Raw genomic sequence first — 19,668 nt, forward strand, 5'->3', positions numbered from 1 at the left:
AAGTTTCTTTTAATTCTGCAGTTTAACATTGGGGAAGTAATTCAGGTTGATGCTGAATCGTGGGTGTATAGCCTCTAGGTCTGCAGAATGGAATGCGCCATTGAAATGTATTAATTGTGTAGTAAATTTTAAAAGCTTTGCCCAGAATTTAGTATGTTTTGCTAGGTAACATATATTACTGTATGTATGGTAGCATTATGTGCCATTTTGACATTCACTCAATAAGGATATTATCAGAGAAGTTTAATAAATTGTTTGAAGAGTAGCACTGCGTGTAAAAGCTCTTTAATGTTCTCTACATTAATATATCTGTATATTGACTGAATATATCCATCTACACCTATACCTTAATATATCTGTATATGCACTGGTATGGCATAACCATAGATATTGTAGTGCCTTTAGAATTGTTCCTCTGTATAATTGATGATCTTCTGTGTACAACATTTCAGCCTGATTCATGCCTATTCCATTCTTTCCAAGCCATGCAAGCCTGCTGGCTCATTTGCTATATATTCACAGCCATGTTTCAGTCTTGTCTGTAGAAAGTTCGGGGAAGAAGCCTGGGATTTAGTCTAAATCTCTGATTTCATGGTTGAAACCTCCTTTAAAACATGTCATTGATTTTGCCTAGATATGAAATAGTTATGGTTAAAAAGACAGGCTTCAAGTAATTCTAGAGTCTGTGGTCCCCTGCCTTTCTGCTTCAGACCTATCTATCTTGCCTCATCGATGATGTCATTCCATGTTTGGCTCCTTGGCAAAACCTTTTTATTTATACAGTGACATTCCAGCTCACATCTCGTCTTTTTTTTTTTCCTCTTGCTCCTGAAAACTGAATAGGTAGTATTTAACTATTTATTGCCCATTCACAGGCTCGCTCTGAGACCTGGTGCAAAGACCTGGGTCGGGTCTTGCAAGCACTCTGTATGTCCTTAAATGCTACTGCCCATTTTTCTGTGGTTCTGCTGCCTACACCTGACAAGGACAGCACTTAAATTCAGGTAACTGTGACACTGTAAGATCTCCTCTCAGAATGCTATTAAAAAAAATATTTTAAAAGGTTTCCCCTGTCTTCATGCAGAAAGCAGCTAGCCTGTAACTTCATATCCTGACTGAGCAAATATCTTGCTTTGTTTCATCTTTTCATAGAACCTTTTCCATTTTGTTTTGAGATCCTGAAATTTAAGATAGATAATATTTTATTCCATTGTAGGTCCCTAATTTTCAAAGCTGTACCCTTAGTATCCCTCTTACGAACCATTGGTATAGACAGTGCGTAAAACCATGAACAGTATTGAGTTCTTTGAAAAGATCCAGAGGATTTTTGCCTCAAAGTCACCATTTACGTTTCCTAGCAAAAACTGTTAGACCAAAAAGGAAATATTACAATCTTTTACAAACTGTGATGTTAAATAAGCAGCTAAGATATTTGTAGTTGATAGTGAGAGCTAACAGTGATCTTATATACAGAATACATGATTCAAAGAATATGCTAAATACTGTGCACACCAAATAATACAAATGGTTTCATTGAAATAGAGATGACCTAAATGTCTTTTGCTATTGGTATCTTTACTAATCTGGTAGTGGTCATGCACTAAGATTCCAGAAGGCTGACAGCTTCTCTTTGGATTCCTTCTCGCTGTTGAGTGCCAAGTTTTTTAAATTGGTTCATCTGTAATTGAGACAAGACACTGGCTATTCCATTAATATTTCTGATCATCTGTTAAACAGCAAAAATTTACAAGTTAAACCCTGCAGGTTGAGTTTATTATGCCAAAATTTTTCTTTTGTATTTGCAAACTCCATTTACCAGTTAATTGCTGAAGTGAAGACAAATTTGTTCTTATGAGTGTCCTATGTTATATCTTTCTGTTGCTGACTGGTTGCTCTGCCAGTGTATCATTTGCATCAGATGTAAAAGAACTAGGGAAAAAACCCAAACCCCCAAAATATATGCAAGTATGTACACACACAGTAATGTTTCTTGCATTCATTTCTCTCTCCAAAAGGATGTTTCATTAAAATGAACTATAATACCCTCCTTTCCTAATAAATCTTGTAATTTCTTCATTTGCTCATATAATATTATGCCAGAGGTCACGAATGTCAGAGGTGCAAAACATGCCAATACTGACGCCACAATTCATAGAATCATAGAATGGTTTGGATGGGAAGGGACCTTTAAAGATCATGTAGTCCAACTGCCTGCCATAGGCAGGGACATTTTTCACTAGCTCAGGTTGCTGAGAGCCCCGTCCAACCTGACTTTGAAGGGTTCCAATGATGGGGCATCCACAACTTCTCTGGACAACATGTTCCAATGTCTCACCACCCTCATCCTAAAAAAATTCTTCCTTCTGTCCAACCTAAATCTACCCTCTTTCAGTTTAAGACTGTGGCCCCTTGTACTGCCACTACAGGCCCTGGTAAAAAGTCTCCATCTTTCTTTTAAGCCGCCTTTAAGTATTGAAAGGTCTCACTAGTGCTTCTCTGGAGCCTTCTCTTCTCCAGGCTGAACACCCCCAACTCTGTCAGCCTTTCTTAATAGGAGCAGTGTTCCAATCCTCTGACCACTTCCATGGCCCTGCTTGGGACCCACTCTAACAGATCCGTGCAGTAGGTAATGAGAAGGTACTTGTGCAGGACACACCTTTCTTGGCTGATTCCACTTCCTTGATCATCACAGAATATGTCAATCTGCCATTCTGAGAATTAACATGTGTTCTTAAAGTCACTTCATTTCTTAAAGCAAGACAGAACTCTGTCTGATAGGAGAGGACATGTTTATTTTGCCACTGGTTTTCATCAAGCCAGTCTGCTTGGCTAGTTCACCCCAGCTCTGTTAATAAGGTTTCTTTTTCTCCTGCCTTACAGTTTGAAATCAAACGAGTGATTTTAAAGAATATTTAGTACTCAGCTTTTATGACAGATGATGAATAAGTTACTTTTGGTCTTGGTGTTTGGTGTGGTTGCTCCTTTGTTGTCATTCTCTCATGCTATCTCATTTCCATGAAGAAGTGGGAGAGGGGAGAGGCAGGGATACAAAAGCCAGCAAACTATGTAAATGCTTCAAAGTCTGCAACCTGGAAGTTGCATTGAAAAAAGAAGCAAAATGGTCAATCCTGAAACACCTAACTTTCTGAAGCAGTTTTTCATTCAGAAGTATTCGTTTTTGTGAAAAGGACTGACTACATTTTATTGCTGTCTAATGATATCCTTATTCTGCCTTGCTGATGACCTGATATAAGATATGGACGTATGCTCCAGAGTTGAGATTAGGCTTTGATCCAACCACTGCTGAAGGAGCAGACTGACAACGGAAACCCCAACTCTATTTTTAAAATCTCCTGAGAACTGTCAGATGGTGGTGAGTGAATTTCCATCAGATAACTCCACTGTCATCATAAGGATCTGTTTGCAGTGAACTGACTGCGTTTATTGGGAGAAATTTGTATATTTACTGGGGGAAGAAAGGCCTTGATATATTACTACCAAACAAATAAAGGCTTTTAATTTATAAAAAGACGTTAAAAACAACTGGTAACAAGTAATGGAAGTAAGTTCCACCACCACTGAATGAAGATCTGCTCTGGATATTGATTTCCTTCATTTGTTTGTGGGTTTTGTGATGATTTACAGTGTGACAGTTGTGTCTAAGCACACTTTTGTTTCAGAAATTAACACATACTGCTTGCCAGAAGATTTATTTATAGACATTTAAAGCAAAGGAAAGCCTAAGATGATACATTCATGTGACCTCTTCCTAATTCAATTGCATGACTGTGATGTCTGTATTTTGGGACCAAAATATTTCTGCAGTATGCACTCCTCTGTGGAGATCCTAAAGTAAGCTTTACTGTATTGCAGCAGAGCTGTATAAACTTTTTAAATTACACGAATGAAAAACTTAACTTGAATCTTTTATGGACTTTTTTGGTTCATAAGCTTACTCTGATACTAAACTTTGCTTTCGTAGGGTAGGTGCTTTAGTAAACAATATTCCTAATATTAATTTATGTAGTAAGTAAATTCTCATTTATTGACAAATTTGATCTTCAATATTGTAAGTGGGTAGTGTGGGGGGAAAAAGTGAAAATATATGCTTTGCTCTGAATATAAGTTCTGCACAGAAGTAAGTGATGGACTTTTTTGTCTTAAAAATTGATCGTTTATTCAACAGAAACACATACGTAACTCATTTTATTTTTATACTAGTATTTAGGAAGCCTTGATATGCTTCATCAACTTGCTAACTTGAGTCACCTTTCTTCATTTTTCTTCCTTAATGTAGCAAACTGAGGAATGTGTGTCACAGTTTCATATGCGTTGTCAGCCTTAGACTAGAAGGTGTGAAATTCACCTACAGCAAAGAGATTTATCACTCTAAGAAAAAAAAATACTCTCAGATCAAGTGGAAAAGACTTTGACTACTCACATAATTTTATGCTTTGCGCTATCGTGGGGTGATGTAGGGTTGCTCCCTGCAAAACACTGTTTAGAAGTTCAAAGGTCTAAACTACAGGTTTTATTAAAGCTGATGTATTACCATGATGAAGATAGGTATTGACTCTATCTGATAAGCTATATGTTCTTCCTTTGTCATAAAAACTGGCTGTGGTACCTTTGGGGTTTTTTGAAAAGAATACTTAAATGCTTTATATGATTTTAATGGGCATAGTTCATACTGTTGTTAAATTGTTAAATACATTTAACAATTATGTCCTGTACTTAAGTGAATTTGTGGTACATTTTCTAAAAGGAAAAAATCTGCTTCTTCACATGAGTGTTAGCATTTATTATTCTACTGATTTAAGAGTTCTACATGGTTTACAGTACTATACATGAGAATAGGATTAGACTCAGTTTTGATTTTCCCAACTGTTTGGGGTCATACTAGACCTATTTAGAGTCAAATATATTTTTTAGTCCCAGTTATACCTTGTTATATAGCCTTTTAGTACAGGTGAAAAGTGCTCGGCAAAAAGTATATGTTTTTCACATAGATCTTGAAATCTGTAATAAGAAACAGAATTCCAAGTAGAAAATATTTGCACCTGGGAGCATCGGAATTAAGATATCAGCAAATGTTTTGACATGGAATATCTCTATGAAGAAACATGGTTTTAAAGTTTATGTTGATTTTACTTTATTTTAATTGTGGTGTTACATTTCATTCTCTTGTTGAAATGAACAAGTGTCTTGGTTTAGTCTCCCAGTCTTTGTCTTGTTTTTTCTCTTCAAAGAAAAGTCACTGTCAGATTAGGGCTAGGTTTTGCTGGGAGAACTACCCTGTGAGTAATAAAGACAGAAGAAAAAGAAAAAGAGGACTTCTGTTCTCAAGATATTCAAATATTAGCGTGCACGAAGTTTTAAAGTAAAAATTTTACTTCTATATGTGTGTTTTGTAATAGAGTAAATAAAACCAGGATGTTTGTTCTCTGGAACTCAACAGTATGAAATTAGTGTGATTTCTGTTTTATTATCGTCCTAACTAATGATACATTTGGTAGAGAAGCTAATTGTGAGGTGTTGTGGTAATTTTTTCTTGAATATTTATTGGAATTTGATTTATAATACAATTGTCAAATGTTGGTGGTTAGAAATCATGAGTACCAATGAGGAAAAAAGCAGTTAAAAATTTAGAGTGCCTTGTTTCTTGTCTGCTCAAGTGTTGTGGGAAAAAAATTGTATAGATAAAACCTATTCCGCCTAAGATAGGGAGAAGACAGAATAATACGGTATATTTCCTGTTCTAATGTCTTCCTTCTAGTTGTGCATTCCTTCTAATGAGACAAGATGAAAACATACATATGTAGAAAACAGAGGGCAACATTACTTTTTTTGAGTCAGGATCAATGTGGCATGAGGGTCTGTTGGAGAATTAAGTTGTGGATACTCTAATGTATATTATAAATCATTTTCTAGCATGCAGTAGTCATGAAGGATGGTGTATGACTTATGGGATCTTGAAAAACCTTTAAGAGCTGTAAGAGATCTCATGGCCCATATATTCCCTTACCTAAGAAAAGACTGACTATACCCATGCAACAGCATGCCCGTAGATCTTAACCTGTTTTTAAAGGCCTGTGGCGATACAGGCTCTACAGCCTACCCAATTTTAGTGCCTTGCTATCCTTAAGAAAGGAGAAGGAAATATTTTTTTTCTAATACCCAGCCTGAATCTTGCTGCAGTTTAAGATTTATGTTACTAGTTCTCTCTGCTACATGTGGGAAACAATATTCTCTTCCAATTTGGAGCAGTGTCTTGTATATGTTTAAAAACTGCTTATCATTAGCTTGTTTTTTTTAAAAAATATTTCATTAAACTACAGAGTCACTGAAATTGGAAGGGATCTCTGGAGCAGGTTGCTTATGACGTCCATTTTGAGGTCTCTCAAAGATGGATACTGCACAATCAATCAGTGTGTATGACCATGTTGCAGGGCAGGGACGGTGGGCAGGCGGGGGAGGGGAAGAGAGAGAAGACCTGGGACAAGGGATAAGTAGGTATAGCACTCATGGTAGGAAGTTAGGTTATTTAGGGTAGCAATGATGTCAGCAAGCTGTGAACCATTCTGAAATAAAGTAACTAACTGCAGTAAAATGGCAGATGACATTCAGGCTAAATGTGAAATTAGACATGAGGAGGACAAAAAAAAAAGTAGCAGTCCAGCTTCATGTTTAAACTGACTGCCTCTGAACTGAAAAGTAAGATCCTGGTGTTATAATAGTTCAATAAAAACATCAGCTTAATACTCATAGGTATCTATGTGGATTCAAGAGGAGGCTGGACAGGCAGAGGATGGATGGAAAGCCTATCCACTTCATGTTCAAAAACTGTGTCTGTATCTGAAAATTTCCTGACCTGAAAATAATGGTGCTTATCCACCTTGAATCCTGGATAATTGAGAAGAAATCATAAGCAGCATAAGATATTCTCTGCTGTACTCTTGACGTCAAGATCTTTGCAAAACTAAGTTGCCGAACTGTAGCAGGTGTGAAATTCTAACAAGAGTTTGTGTGTTCATCTAATGGGATTTCCACTGTACCCTCTTTCCCCCCACTTCAAATTCTTCTCATGGGGTCAGATTTCGGAGAGATTTTTTTTTTCCCTTAGGAAGAGGAAAATCCAGTTCCAAATCCTTGGGCAGCACTGTTTTTCAGGCTTCAGCTTAAAACTAGAAATTTTTTGTTTTTCAATGAGAAGACTGTAAGATTTGTTTTTTAAAATGGGCCAAAGACTGAATGTTTCCTGTACTTGTTTTTAAAAATGACTGAAAATATTTTGGGACAGTAGCCATGCACTGAAGCTGCACATTTTGGACAAAGTTCTGCAAAAAATACAAGTGCATGGAGACAGCTTTGCAGCAAACCCATTCCCCTTGTGAAAGGAAGGTGATGGGCACCCACAAATTTACCAAATCCGTCATTGGTTAGAATCTTGTCAACTCTGCCTATAATTCCTTGTTTTCTTAAGAAGAATGCAGCCACTGTAGATGGCAATTTCTGGTGAATTTTACTTATGCTTCAAGATTATTCCAGAAAACTTGAAAGAAATGCAGTCCTGTGGAAATCAATTTGTAGCTAGTGTTCAAATGCTAATCAGGATGCTTGTTTGCTTATATCCTGCTCTTTGTGATATAGGGAGATACATGGGTAGGATGTTTTCTATCACAGAGTGAAGGCAGCCGTGGACTTTTACTTCATACATTTCTTTGCAACACTGATCTATAATCAGCAAGTGTCACGGTCTCACAGCAATCAGACCTGTAAAGAGCATCAGCTTGATATGCCTGCTTGTTTTACCATAGAAAACAGGAGCTCTGAGTTACTTTAACTTTTTTTTTTTTTAAAAAGTATATACATTTCTTCATGGAAAGGATATATTATCAAATAAAACTTTCCCACGGGGTTACAGAAGAACATGCTTTCAAAAAAATTCTGTATCAGTTCACATTAGTCATTTGTGTGCAAGCACCCGCTTGCATGTTTATGTGCAGCTGTGAGTAAAATATAAGCAAAATATGTTTTTTTTTTGAGGAAAGAGCTTCTCGTTATTACAATCTACAGGTTTAATAACAAAGCTGATTAATTTTCTGAAACTGACTAGTTTTCAGTGTCATGTCAATTTTATTTTATCAGTTCACTTTCAGTACTGAATATAATAGACAATATAGAGATTTTGTAGATGTTGAATTGGTAGGTAACAAATCTAGGGTGTCATTTTCCAGCAAAATTTGCATATTCCATATGTAAATGTGCATGTATATATTTAGTGTATTGATGGTTTTGTGCTTCTTAATATGAGACATATGGAAGCGTGCCTATTGTTGGACACAACCTCTGTACAGACTTAAATGTATTGTATAAATGACTACAATTCTTAATTCTAGGGTATATATGCAAGAGAAATGAATGAGGAGTTTCATTACCTGTTGGACTTTCTTTATTCTCAAATTCTGGGTTGAAAAACTCGTGAACTGAGCAGAAGCAAGGTCATGCCTACAATACATTAATTCACCTTGTCACTTTGCAGCAAGTCAAGTCATGATTAATTAAAATGTATTTTGTTTATATTTGGCTTATTACTCCATCACAGGAATCTCAGTTTAAGTTCACCATCACTGTATTATGAAACCTGAGGAGGAAGACAGCCTGAAGACCAAGAGTAGACACTCTCCGGTAATGAACCACTGAACTGTGGTTCGTTAGAAACTCTTTTTGAAAATTGGATAGTATGCTGCTTAATGCTATATTGCTGAAGGCTAGGAATCACAGTTTCAGTTAAAGAAATTGTTGAATGTTAGAGGTACTTTTGTGAACAGCCAAGCTCTATTTTGGTAACTTGTTAATCTTAAAAGCAGAAGATACTGAGTGACTGACGTTTAGAAATACCTGTTTTTGCAGCCTATGCAGACATCATTATATAGTACAAATTCAGATTGTAGCTTCAGCTCTGGCCAAAGCAAATAGAAATTTATGTTTCAGTACACACAGTTATGCAATTCCCTACTTAAAAAAAAAAAAAAAAAAAGCAGCAACAAAAAACAGATCTCCAAAGCTGTCTGTCTTCCCTTTTGCAAAAGTCATGCATCTGTGTGAATAAATGAATAGTACTGGACAGGATTATGAGACATTAGCTACATGACACTTGGTAGATTCTGCAGGATTTCAGACCGCCTGAAATGTACTTTAGTAGTATTAATGTGTTTCTAGGTATAAACATTCTTAGAATTGGGGGTTGGAGTTACCTTGTCTGTGTCCTTTTGCTAAAGGACTGACGGATGAATCCTACCCAGAGAAGAGATTTGTGGGCAGGAGGGGAGAATTTTCACTACTTCTTCATTCAGGGGAAAAAAAAAATTAAAAATTGATATTCATCTGTATTTGTGAATAGATATTAATTATGGTAGTACAAAACAGATCTCACTGTTAACTTTTTGCAGTTATTGATGACGCTAGTGGTGGAATCCAGTTATTAGTAAATGTCACTTAGAATGTGTGTACTTTTGGGGAACAAGAGCAAAGGCAGTTTCTTGTGCAAGGCCTAGTAGTATGCAAATGTATTATTTTTCCATGTGCTCAGTAAATCATGGAAATATTTTGATCAATCTGAAATTATTCACCCCATTTGCTCACTGAAGCTAAACCTTGTAAAATTTGGAGAACTTTGATATGACTGTTCCATACTATGGTTTTGATCTGAAGTGATATAACGTGTGGTGCCGGGAGAGGTGGGAATCTGTAACAACACCTCAAGCTGATCAGAACTTTGAAGTGGACTTTTTTCTTAAATTAAACACATTAGATTATCTGAGTAGCTTGATCTAAATTAGCTCTTCTCTAGTGAGGTGTGGGACTGTTGCTTACAGGGATCCTTTCCAGCCTGTGATTCCATGCACTCTAAACCTGTTTTATTACAAAACACAACAACCCCCTCCCCCCAAAACTGAAAGGAGTAGAACAACTTAAGTTTCTATTGTATATATATGTATATATATTCTATTTTTATATAGATATATTCTATTTTATATAAATATGTAATATATATAAAATATAAACCACTTAAATTTCTTACATTCCTGGTTGACAAACTGGATCTCAAGGAAGATGTGTGGGTTTTTTTTTAATTTTTGCTTGGCTTTTGCTTATCTTTGAGAGTTGGCTGTATATAACCTCACTCATCAGTGCTCGTTGCATGAGTCTCTGCATCTCAGCTGAGTGTGCGGGCTTCTCCTCATACTAAAAAAGGTATACTGAAGTAAATGGATGAAATTCTCTGTAAGAGAAGTGAAGATCAAGGTTTAGTGGCTGTGCCAATATGTGTATTTAAAAACTAAGGGAAGAAGAAAATTACTTTACCAGGAAAAAAGTTTGGAATATGGGAATTTATGTGAGAGAAGACTCAAGAAAACAAGATACTGCTGAGACATGGTCTGCAATTTCATTATAGGAAAACAACTCCATAAAACTCATTTCTATTAGCATCTTCAGGCCAGAAAAGCAATTTCAGACTTCGGCTAGAATGATCTTGCTTCAGTAAGTACATTATAATACTGAGTCATCTTAATAGAGTCATTGTCTTATTTGCAGATTCCACTAATTCCTTAGGCTCAGTCTACCTGCACCTGAATCATAATCTCTTTAACCCTCTGCTCCAAAACATTCTGAAATACACTATTATTGCCACTTTTTAGAAACTATTGAAGTTGTTTATTCTATGCAGCAAATACATAGTTTGTTAAATGCTGTGGCACAAATGAAAGGGTACATTGGAAAATTGGGGGAATAATGTAAAACGTCAGTGTTGAATGCTTCAGAGTCCTTACATAAGGCATTATCAAAGTGTTTGTATTTTGAATTTACGGCATTTAATGATTGATAAAGACTTTGTGACCCCCAGTGTAAATTCTAGAAAGAAATGCTTATTTTTTGAATTCTAGAGAATTGAAGTATTCATTTCATTATGCTAGAAACTCTTGGCCTTTTATGTGTATGGATTTAAAAAGAAAACAATTCATTTGTTTGAGTTATTCTCATTTTTAAGTAAGTTTTTATGTTGTCTGAAGACATAATTTTATTTTTTAGAAATACATATACTATGTGTATGTCTCTGTGAATTGCTTTAATATTGAGGGGAGAATAAATACAGTTTCAGCTGTATGTAAGTAATTTATTGTACTTCACTGATAAGTGCAAGCGAAATGGCAAGTCTTAATTTTATTCTGAGTCTTGGTATGTATAAATCCATGGTTTAGTATTCTTTTTAAATCTCTGAAATATATATGTTCAAAGATTGATACAGGAACCAGATGATGAAAAACATTTTAAATATCTTTATTTTTATCTTATACATGATCTGATTATTTTCCCCCAAATAGATATGCTTCTGATGCCAGTGTTTAAAAATTCATGAACAGAGGGTTGTAGTAATGAGTGCTTAATTGTATTGTTTATATTTTGCAATTTACTATGCTAAAATTTAAAAAGCAGAAATGTTTTTACTAATGAGTTTGAAAGATGACAGTTTCAGAGAGCATTTTGCAGAAGCGGAAGCAGAAGCAGCAGGGGAAAAAGAAAATGAATTTGTTTAGCATTAATTAACTAATTCTGTCTGCATCCTACTTGACTACACATTGTGGATTTGTTTATAAAAATTTCTTGAATACACATTCTGTACTGTAAAAAATGCTATTGATTGTCACGCAAAGCTAGATAAGGGAAACACTGTAACTGCTTATCAGTCTGAAATATAATAGCAGGCCATTTTAGTGGTTATAAGTAGGCAGTGAAGTGTCGCCTAAAAGAAAGCCATATGACTTGCACACACTTGCAAAATCATACAAGTGAAGCACCTGCTTTTGAATTCCCATTTTAATGGGTGTGTCACTTAATCCATTTGGTGAAAATCACTTTGTCACTCCCAGCTTTTATTTCAAGTGTCAGTAGCTGTGCTACTAGTATTGCAGTTGCATAAGGGGACTGGAAAGAGCAGTGCTGCTTTTAGAACATAATTGTTCAGGTGATCTCTGAGTTCAGTACAGGCGGCTGTTGTATATCTGCTTTGACAATAATAATTGACGCCAGTATAACTTCATAGCTGGATGGGACACTGACATATCATATCGCTCTTGTTTTATCAGCTTCCGCCCCCTTAAAAACTTCTAAGGCAGTGTCTTTTGGTGAACAGTTACATACTTGTATAAAAATAAGTTCTTTGATGTGCTAGTCTGCAAGTGGTGTTTTCCTTTGTTAGTGGACAAGTTTTGGAAAATGATTTTTAATTCTGTGTATTCCTTTGACACCGTTGAGCACTAAAAATAATCTTGGCTTGCTTACATCAGCTTTAGTATCATGTGTTAAGAGGTGAATGAGGGCTTGGCACTTTTTAAGTAAGTGTGTCTGTGGAATTGCATTATCTAACAATTTGTAAAAGAGCTTTTAGAATAACAAGATAACTAAACAATAGGGCTGTTTCATGCCACTTTTCCAGAGTGTTCTTATTCTTGGAATATGTCTTCTGAGGTGCAAGTTCTAATGACATATTTGAACCATCAGTTGAAAAACACCTCTTGGATCTTTGGTTGTACTCAGAAGCTTGTAAATGAAACAACTTTAAAAGTTAAGACTGTGCATTCAGAGGATTTGTGTTGAAGGCTTGCTGTGCTAACAAAATGAATTTCTTTATATTTAGGTTACTGTTCGCAAAATCACAGTAACAGGTTTTTGCTGTAAATATTGAACATATTTTACTGAGTAAAACTGAGTAAGAGTGTACTTACAATTTGTTATGACACCATAGCAAGCCACTGCTAAAGCAAAAGAAGGACACAACACTTGTGAAAGTCCTGGAGACAGTATGTAGTCTTTGTCACTTTGATATAGTCTTGAGTATAAATCTGTACATAAACATCTACTTACATGCAGAATCTCTGCGCATGTACATGATATCAGTACAATGTGTTCATTTTAAACGGGTGCCGTGTTCCAGGGCATTATAGTGTGTGTGTAACTTCCAAATACTTACTGTTTTTTCTCATACCTTGTTTTGTGACAGGATGACGAAGTAGTACTTCAATGCGTTGCCAGTGTTCACAAAGAACAAAGGAAGTTTTGCTTGGCAGCTGAGGGACTTGGGAATCGCCTGTGCTTTTTGGAACCAACATCAGAAGCTAAAGTAAGAAATAGATACTCTCAACTGGTGTAACTGATCAATGAATGTTAACCTACTTATTATCCACGAATACATTTAATTACAGTTTCTTTAAGGTGATGCTAGAGGCACCTTTTTTATGCTTTTGTTTTTGTGACTGCAACATGGGTTTTCTTAGAGATTCTAAATATACTTCGAGGCATACTTGTTAACAGTCAAAAGCCACTATTCTTTAACAATCTAAAATAGTTCTTGTAACTGAACTACTTCCTATTTTCAAGATTAAGTCTCCAGACTGTTACTAAGATTTAAGTTCACTAAAAAACTTATTCCTATTAGTGCTGTAGGTTCCAATATCTTGACATACTGGACTGATAATTTTAGAAGCATTGTCACCTGTTACTGGCGTTAAGTGTAGCTTCTAACTGTGTTGATTAATCAGAAAGCTGAGAGTACAGGGAACAGAATGATTAAGTAATTGAAAAGTTTTAAAGATAACAAGCAGAAAATAGAAAAAAGCTAGAGAACTGTGAAGAAAAAAGAAAAGAGAGTAGTAAGAGGAGCTTGATAGGAGAAAAGAGAGAAGAGATAAAACTAGACCTGTACTAGAGCAGAATGTTAAGAATAAGGCAAATGGGCAAGGACCTCTTCCCTCTCTTTGTTCTCGATGCATAATTTTATTTTTATTTGTTGTGTGTCTATTTTTTTTCTCTTCTTCCTGATAATATATTTCTCCTGATTTTTTTAGTGGGGTCTGTGTCTTTTCTCTTGAAATGTTGCCATGTGGTCCTATTTTTAGCCTGGGTATTATGACCATGTTACATTCACAGTGTTTATTTGTGCAGTATGAGAGGTCCTTATTAATCTCTAAGGTGAAAAATTATGCTGCTTCTAAATTTGCATTTCTTTGCATTCCAAGAGTTCAGTCAGATAATTTGTCTCTGGTCTACTTTACGAATCGCCAATAATCTTTTCACATGCTTAAGTAAAAGCAGGTTGTTTTCACATAGGTAGTTTCAATTGTTGTCTTAAAATCTTCAACAGTGATTGGGAATTTCTTATTCATCGACAGCTCAGTGTGGTCTGTTTATTGCTGACGATGACCATCTCAGTCTGTAAGACAGCATGGTGCTCATCTTATAATAAGAAAAGGAGGAATGGTATGAATTACTGTACAATGCCATAGATCTGCTTTACATTTCGTGTTTTAGTAGCAGGTAATAACTACAGAAGCTTCTGAAGTTTATTTAAAATTAAGAGGTTCAGAAAACTTGTATGTAACTGCTTTAAAAGAGCTTACGGAGGAGCTTTCTGAACTGCTGGTCTTAACTGAGAACAGTCAAGAATTTTGGAAAAAGGCATGTAAAGATATCTGTTTGAAAATTAAGAAGGTAGAAGGTTGATCTGGATGATTAGAGAGTACAATACTTACCAACAACCCTTAGTGATGAAGCTTATTTTGATTTCCGTATGGCGAAAATTTTGGTTATGAAATAAGAAAGAAACAAACTCAAAATGGCACACATCCAGTGGACTAAAAAATAGATATTGAGTAGATGTGTTTCTAATCAAATTCTACAGGATTCTCTTCTCACTGCTATGTTGTTGAGTATTTTTGTCAATTAAGACATCATTTAAATTAACATATGCAATTTTTCAGATGATAAAAAAGTTGGGGAACTGGCAATTGATGAAGCCATGCCACACAGCAAGACCTGAAGTGCCTTGTGTATTAATAGAAAGTAGAGGTATATTTTAGTGCTGCCAGTGTGAAGTCTAATAACTGAGTGTGTAAATATGCTTACAAAATGGGAAACTATTCTTTTTCCCTGTAAGGAATATGAAGGTCATGGTGGATGTTACAAAGTCGTAAGTTCCCTGAGTGATGATGTCCTCAACGGATCTAGCATAGTGTTTAGAGATATAAAAGAAGCAAGCTTGTTAGGAGATGGGAAGTTATATTATCTCTGCAAATTTGAGGGGGTTTTTTATTACCTCTGTGGCAATGCTGCTGGAATACAGAGTACAGTCATGGCATTCAAATTCATGTTAATTCGATAAAATGGAGATTGCTCCAGGAAGTGCTGTGAGAATCATGATTGGAGGAGGACACACTCTGGTTTAAAAAAGGAAAGAATGGACACCGCCCATAAGCTTCTAAAACAGGAACATTGATGACAGAAGTCCTTTTATTTTAGACAGCAGAAAACTGTCCTTCCTGTTAAAATGGTACTGTTTACCTGAGGTGGGTTCCTTATCCCTTCCTTATCCTTGGAAATTATTTTATAAAGTTAAGAAGAAATTACATTAAAGAAGACTCAAGGTACTTTTACCAGCAGAAGTCCAGAGCAGAAAATCGAAGGATACTGTCTACTACCTTCTCTTCTCCAGTTGACCGCTTTAGCAAAGCTGAAATGTGTTTGCAGGACATGTGACAGCTTCTTCACTCATTAAGTTTTGGCTAAATATTGTTAAATCAAGAAAAGAAGTGCTTTTCCATTCAAGTAATTCTGGAAAACATAACAAGATAGACAGGAAAAAAAAAACCTTAATGTATTTGTTAATTGCAGAATGAAAAGTTGTAACTTCATGATTAATATTTTAATCTGAGTTGTATGTAGTAAAAGTCAGAGGATCGAAGTAGCTAAAAGGAAAGGGAGGCAAGGAAAGAGACGGTATATTTCTTAAAAAAAATTTTAAAAGTTCTTAGAAACTTAAAGAGGAAAAAAATGCTGTTTCTATGGTTTGCCTTAGCTGTTTTAATCATTTTTGTGACATGCTGAAGACAATAACAATTACGAGATACTTCTGTTAAAATTTTACTATAAATCCATAGCGAACTTGCATGTTATTTCTTGACAACTTATTAGTAAAAACTATTACAGTGTTGTTTCACTAATAATTTATATTATGGTGACTGGATTTTAATGCACTTTTTAAAAGCAGTTTTGCATTAATTCTTGAGTGTGAAATTGTGTTCATCCTGTCCATATGGCTCCTTTTTGAATTGTCAGAAGATGTTTGCTTAAATAATGTCTGATATTTAAAATGTAAGGGGAAAAATTTAGTTAACTAGAGGTGAAAAGTTATTTTTTGTACGAACAAGAAATAGCGGAGTTATTGAACGATGTGATTTAGTTACATTACTTAATTGCTGTTTTCCTTGTTTTTAAAGTGATACTTTAAAAGATTACGTATTTCAAAGCTGATAATCTAGTGCAGCAAGGCTAGCTTCTACCAATACCTAAGAAAAATATACCTGAAAAGTAATTTCAATGTATTAACATCTCTTTTAGTAGCAAAATTGTTACGTAAACTTAAATGCCTGAAGGGAATTATAATTAAGAGAAGATTTCTGTCCTAATGACAGAATGTAATAGTTTACAGTATTACAGTGGTAAAGGTAAACCTAGTAAGTCAGTAACCTAGTAAAACAGCTTATGTCAGTGTTTTTTACACTGCAGACCAGAAGCTATGGGCAAAGATTTGGTTAGTAAGCATACCACCTGCAAGAATTTAATGTTATGATAGTGCCTGGAAGAATATAGAAGTCTGAATACAGACAAATGAGGTATATTCGGTGTTACGAGTGTGTTGATGGAAAACCGATAACTCTGCATGAAAGATCTGTTTCGAAATAATCTCAGAAATAAACATTTTCTTCTTATGAAAAGAACAGCTGTCAGGGTAGAACTGTCAATTGCTTCTTCAGTTTTACTTTGCAAATTTGTGTAGGTTTCCTATATCAAATTTGTCTTTTTGTTTATCTTCCTGTACATATGGACAAAACTGTGCAGAGGTGTGCTGGAAGAACTCCTCAAAACTTTCATTGACTTTGAAGAACTATTTATTCCAAATTCCTGTTTTCTTTTATCTTATATCTTTTCAGTCTACTTGTTCTGCTAAACGAATTCACTTACAGTAATGCTTGCTCAACATATCTTTGAATGCCTGTAAAATAAAATACTTTATTCTCCACTTGAATGTTTTCCTTTATTGATGATTCTCGAAAATAATGTTGTCTTACTTCTGTATGTTCATTCCAACTTCCCATAGCCAGAAGGGAGATGAATATTTACAGGAGATTTCTAAAACCTTGTCTTAGTACCTGCACAGATTTTGGTTTTCATTTCAGCATAAAGATTCCTGACACAAGTATTTCCCCATCTTCTACCTGTAGCTCTCACCTCTCGATATTCTTGTTTCACTGAACATGCCTTTTTGGCACTTTTTTTGGTGGGTTCCATTACAACACAACACTGCTCAGAATTGGGGAAAAAAAAGCATAGATTAGCAGATGGTCAAGATTTTATTAAAATCTTTTTGGTTGTGTGATTATTAAGAGTGTAAAATGGTCTGCCACACAGAGATTGTTGAATATTAAACTTATGAAATGGTCTCATTTGCAAAAAGACCAGAAAACAAATGAGCCTTGACAGACTCAATAGTTAATTTCGGTTGTGGTTTTTGGTGGTTTTTTTTTTAAAAAAGGAAACAATCTAGATTAATTAAGGAGGTCGGTTGCTACTTAGGTCCACAGAAATTACGTTTCACTGCTATTTCTCAGGTCAGTGAAATTTAAAAAATAATTTCTTGCCATGCAACCACAGAAATGAGGTATGTGATAGCATCCATGTGTTCGCTTGTTGTGTAACACTGGAAGCTTGAAAGAGGTGTTAGCTGCTCTAAGTCCTGGGTGGAAAAATCATTGATTTCATAGTTGTCAGTGTCAATATTCTTAAATAAAGCTGAATGCTTTGCACGCTATGGAAAAGAATAAGAAGTGAAAAACTAACTGCGTTAACCTCAGAGGTACATTTTATACAAACTGAGACTAGGAATTCATTGTTTTAGAGTGTGTCTTTCATTACTGTAGCACTAAAGTAAGAGCTGCAACAGTTTTCAAATCAAAGTGCAGCCTATGTGGAACAAGACCAGTGGCCAGGGAAGCAGATGGGAGTTCTTTTGTTCAGTTGGTAGGTGTTGGATCATACTGATGATGCCATATTCAGTTTGGAGTGGGATTAAGTGCCAGAGATAGTCTGATGATGATTAAAACTATATGACCAGCTGTGTTATTTTTTTCCCAGCTAAAATTCCAGTGTAGTTTCTGAATTTAAGTTCCATGTTGAAAACAGAAAGTTACAAAGATTGTTGGGTTTTGCATTGTTGTTTTTTTTTCTTGTTTCTCTTAAATTTGAATGTACCTCAAGGACAGCGTGGTTTAATACATACTCAAAACGTCTTAATGAAATGGGTGCTGCATAATCTGAAAGCTGCCACAGGATGACAACAGAAAAATATCTGTTTGTTGGAGTTTGTTTTTTTTTAATAATGATGTGGCTTATTTGCCTTCTAGATGCGATTAAAGGCAGTAAAGTAATGGGTGAAGTATTACTCAGAGGTTTTGTTTATCTATCTGGTTCATTGGGAAGTAAAGACTACTTAATGTTGTATGGATTTTTATGTTCATAGCAGTAAAATATTCTAAATAAGTCTTTCCAGACTTTACTAACAAGTATGAGACACAAAATCTAACCTAGTTTTGTTTGTAATTCATTTCACTGAGAAATGATGTCTTTCTGTGTCTAGTTGTATGAGAGGCCTTGAATGTAACCTACTGAAAAGAAAACTTCCAGTTACAATCTGTGTGCACGTTTGCCTGTATATGGCTGCTACATGCACACACGCACACACACACACAGATAGTATGAGATTATATAACAGAGTATGGTGTGTGTGTATGTACACAGATGCAGTTAATGAATGCTAAAAAACCCGGTACACCATAGTGGAAATGAGTATTACAGGTATTACAGTTTAAGTTGTTCCTGTTGCAGTTAATGAAATGACGAACTACTTGCTATTTACAGTTATTTAGTCATGTGAGAAAGATGCACAAGTTCATTTTACCTCAATAAAATATGTAACAATTATATCTGTATCTAATGTACGCAATTTGAATGTCAAGTCTTTAGCCTAAAATTCACTTCCAAACTATTTTTGAAAACACCAAAAAAAAAAAAATTAGAGTCTACAGTAGAGATCAAAGGGTGGAAATTCTGAGACTGTACTTGATTAGCTTGCTATAAAGACTTCACTTCAGCATGTTTAGAAATATCTTAATTGTATCATTTCCCTTTTCACCACCTTAAAACTCAGCATTATCAAGAATTTTGTTTCCTCCTGTCACTGATTTCAGAAAAGAGAAAGGAGTGTATATCTACTTTAAAGCTCACGCATAGCCATGATCTATATCATAAAACACAGAATACTGAATCCTTGTGGTGGGAAAGGACCTGTGGAGATCATAAAGTCCAATTCTTCTGCTTAGAGTAGGTTCAACCAGCGCAGATTGCTCAGGACGCTGTTCAGTCAGGGTTTGAGTATCTCCAAGGACAGAAACTCTGTAACCTCTCCGGGCAACCTGTTCCATTGTTTGCCACGCTCACAGTAAAAAAAGGTTTTCTTCCTCATGTGCAAATAGAACTTCATGTGTTTCACTTTGT

The 19,668-nt window shown here is 35.4% G+C and overlaps 1 protein-coding gene across 1 annotated transcript in view; it reads left to right on the top strand.

Annotated features, from left to right (window-relative positions):
• Window positions 1-19,668, top strand: part of RYR3 (ryanodine receptor 3) — a 219,294-nt gene that overhangs the window by 16,669 nt on the left and 182,957 nt on the right. The window contains exon 2 of the mRNA XM_086462983.1: window positions 13,064-13,183. Coding sequence (XP_086319109.1) covers window positions 13,064-13,183 — 120 coding nt within the window. The remainder of the gene's footprint in view (window positions 1-13,063; window positions 13,184-19,668) is intronic.

Source organism: Leptosomus discolor, chromosome 3, assembly GCF_034619465.1.
Source record: "Leptosomus discolor isolate bLepDis1 chromosome 3, bLepDis1.hap2, whole genome shotgun sequence".
NCBI lineage: Eukaryota > Metazoa > Chordata > Aves > Leptosomiformes > Leptosomidae > Leptosomus > Leptosomus discolor.